The sequence below is a fragment of the Nematolebias whitei genome, chromosome 10 (assembly GCF_014905685.2).
Source record: "Nematolebias whitei isolate Nwh7 chromosome 10, NemWhi1, whole genome shotgun sequence".
Lineage (NCBI taxonomy): Eukaryota > Metazoa > Chordata > Actinopteri > Cyprinodontiformes > Rivulidae > Nematolebias > Nematolebias whitei.
In genome coordinates this window covers 30,658,115-30,661,740 of record NC_056507.1, presented here as the reverse complement: position 1 = coordinate 30,661,740, position 3,626 = coordinate 30,658,115, and the positions used below count along the sequence as shown (strand labels likewise).

At 42.7% G+C, this 3,626-nt stretch overlaps 1 protein-coding gene across 1 annotated transcript in view; it reads right to left on the bottom strand.

Moving 5' to 3' along the window:
• Positions 1-404: 404 nt before the first annotated feature.
• Positions 405-3,626, bottom strand: part of LOC119416353 (transcription factor 12) — a 10,473-nt gene continuing 7,251 nt past the window's right edge. Inside the window, exons 7-12 of the mRNA XM_037683588.1 lie at positions 2,893-3,069; positions 2,090-2,201; positions 1,835-1,979; positions 1,450-1,679; positions 820-997; positions 405-731 (exon numbers count right to left, since the gene is read on the bottom strand). Of these exons, the coding sequence (XP_037539516.1) occupies positions 855-997; positions 1,450-1,679; positions 1,835-1,979; positions 2,090-2,201; positions 2,893-3,069 (807 nt within the window). The 3' untranslated portion in view covers positions 405-731; positions 820-854. The remainder of the gene's footprint in view (positions 732-819; positions 998-1,449; positions 1,680-1,834; positions 1,980-2,089; positions 2,202-2,892; positions 3,070-3,626) is intronic.

Genomic DNA, 3,626 nt, shown 5'->3' with positions numbered 1-3,626 from the left:
TTTGATGTTTAAGAACATTCTTGGAGATCTGTTCATTCACAGAATGCTCAAACCCCCCTGCAACATTTACACACATATACACACACCCTGCAAGAAAACTGAAAAATGGCTGAAAACATAACTGTGATCTTAATGGAAAGATTATGCAGCAGCCTAAATGATCCATCCATCGTTCCACTTTCTGCACCTGCTTGCCCCTGTTTAGGGTTCAGGGGCGCTCCAGCTGTCAGAGTGCAACCTGGATCAGCGGGCCACACAATCATTCACTTCTCATGACAATTTAAAATCGATAGTTAACCTAACATGCATGTTTTTGGACCAAAAACCCAGACAGACATGAAGAGGTTAAGCAAAGTCCACATAGAAAAGCTTCAACTGGGAGTCAAACCTACGACCTTCTTGTTGAAAGCAGCAATCCTAACCAACTGCACCACCATGCAGCCTGCAGTAAAAAAAAATGATTTCAAACCACAGAGTTCATTTATTCATCCCGATACACTGAAACAGAAATAAATATACAAAATATGTACAAAACATCTGCAGATTACAATGCATTTGTCTGTTTTATATAGAGTTTATAGGCACCAAGTTAAATGTCCATTTGGGAGGAGAGGAGATGATTGTTCGACTGCAACACACTTTCTAGTCAGTGTAATCTGCTCGCTCTGAATTCACAGGAAACACCGGACATCCAGCAGAACTGGACACTCCTGATGTTCTTCAGCCAACACCTAGGCATCAGAGAGAACGAGTCAGCAATAATAACACCATTTATCTGTTGATCAGAAATCAAAGATGAAGGAAGCATGGATTAGTTACCTGATGGCAGACTTGAAGCTGTTAGAACCAGGTGATCAGAGGTGGCCCATGGGGTTTGACAGGTCGCCCAGACTTGGATGAAAAGTGAGATGCACAGATTGCGGATCTGTCAGGACGGCTGATGCCTTCTCCTCCTCTTGTCTCCGCAGACACGCAGCCTTTGGATTCAGGTTCCTCTCTGCAGGACGCAACAAATTATTGTTCAACATTTCAACGGATGAAGAGCTCCAAACCTTTAGAACTCAAGTTTGATAAAAAAAATAAAAAAAAAACTTTTATAAATTCAAGTGAATAATTTTTAAAACTCTGCTCACATGCAAGAATGGAAACAGGAATTAGCAGCTCTTGCAGGTATTTTTTTAAACCATTACTTTTTTGGTTTGTTTTTGTAACTAACCAATGCTGCTCTTTGAATGTTGGATGCTGAAAGCTCTAAATGTGGGTGCACATCATCAGCCAAGCCTACTGTGCTGCCATCATGTGGTCAAAACCACAATCTATTAATGCAGCTTTAGCCAAACTAACAACAAAAGGTGAATGTGATTTACAACATATTTATTTTGAATCCTTCAAAGAAGGTGGGTCCCGTCAGCTCCCTGTGAGGTGGGTGCAAGCCTCTGATGCACTGACCTCTGACCTGCTGCTCCAGACTCAGGATCACAGCCACCGCCTGGTGCAGCACCAGCAGTTTGGTCTGTGGCTTCTCGCTCTTCAGGTGCAGCTGACACATGTGTCCCAGCTCCTTAAAGGCCTCGTTGATGTCCCGCACGCGCAGACGCTCACGGGCGTTGTTGGCCATCCTCCTCTCGCGCTCACGCTCGGCCTTCTGCTCCGGGCTCAGCTCCTCATCCTCATGGATACTAAGAGTGAGGAGCAAAGACAAACATGAGGAAATAAAACTGATTTGAGGCTGCAGGCTATTATTCACCATCAAAGATTCTGTATCGACCTGGTGGTCTCATATTTTAGAACTGAACTGCACTCTAAATGTCTGGCCTGTGTTTGTGGGGGTTACCTGTTCCTTGAGCTGTTTTCTTCGTTTGTTTTGTGTTCGCTGTCCTCGTCGGATCTCGGGCTGTCAGAGCTGTGGCCATGGTTGGTGTGCATCATTTCGTCACTCTCCCTGCTTTCCATCTTAAACTCCAGGTTGTCCTGAACTCCTGCAGAAAATCACACACAACAGTAAACCTTTAAAAATATTGTAAATATGGACAGACACAGTGAATAGTGTGACTCTGATAGTTGATTAGATAAAAATAAATATCCCTACCGCCTTCTCCTCCTTGCAGGAGCGTGGCCCTCTGTCTGGCCAGGTACGGGTGGCCATTTTGTGTGCGGTTCTGGAAGGACGAGTGATTGTTGTTGATAGTGACACCTTCAACCTTTATGACACAAACAAGATGTTTCATTTCAATATGTACTTGTATGTAGCTGAAATGACAACAAAACTTCTCTGACTGACTCTGACTCTGAGATAAACATCTTTAGATGCCTGTTGAGTGATCAGACTTACAGATGTCCCACCTCAACAATATTATGACTTGTTAAATATTTCAAACATGGTTAATTTATTACCTCACCCACAAACCCACAAATTACCATCTGACTTCTCAGTTCAAAGATCTCAAGATCTACAGAATTAATTGAATCTCAGAGAGGTGGACAAGTCTTTAAACACTTCACTCATTCACCAAAGTCTATGCACAATAATCCAGGTATAAAATCCAACAATTTTCAGTCAGGTCATCTAAACGGTTTCCCGAAACTCACGAATGAGTCTTTTTTATGATACATGTATGTATTTTGGAGAAAAAATGAGTAGAATTTATTACGTTCTCCCCAAACAATTGAACTAAAAACCATTTTTGCACTCTGCAAACTATGAAATTTGAATCTTCATAAATATATCGTACTCTAGTTATGCTCAGTTTCCAATTCCAGGGACATCAGCTTTTACACGGGGAAACATTCAGACATAGCGGGCAGATAATTCATGAAACTGAATATTCGCACCTCTCCAGGTGTAATTTCCATGCACTCTGTTCTGCTTTAAAAACTTGAAAGTTTGCTAACCATGGCTGGAGCATGACAGGTGAATGGTAAAGAGCTGCCAGAGCCGGGGTGCATGTGGTGGGGTTGGTTCAGCAAGCTGTGGATGTCAGTGGGCAGCCCAGCTGTGGGGCCCACAGCATGGTTCCTCAGGACGTGGATGACATCATCCAGTCTGTCCAGGCGATCCTCCACCTGAGACTGAAAACATCAGGAGACATTGCTTTCAGCATCATACTCCTAAACTAACAATTATTAAAACACCGAAATGCCCATGCAAAACCACTGGGTGGAAAAATCCTCTTACTGACATAACTAAACACAGAAAAAAACACTCAAAGATGCTCTTCCCCAGAAATTTGCCACTACTTCAGTCATTCATTCATTCATTCATTCATTCATTCAACCTTTATTTATACAGGTTAGTTCCCATTGAGCCTCAGGGACTCATTTACAAGAGAGACCTGTTACATACAACATACGGAGTAGGTGAGGAAAAGAGAACACAAGGGTGGAGGAAGTTAAAAAAAGCATGTCTCACACCATGTCCTGGCCAGGGCACAGTGTAAAAGATGCAAAAAAAGGACATCACAACATAAACAGCAACATACAATGACATCATAATACAAATGTGCATCGGAGGTCAACAAAGTCAGTGAGTTGTTCATGGACACTCCAGAAAGTTCCAAAGTTCTGATAAGATGGTACAGTGTCTATCAGTGGCACAATTCTGATAAGGCCACAGATGTCCTCGGGGG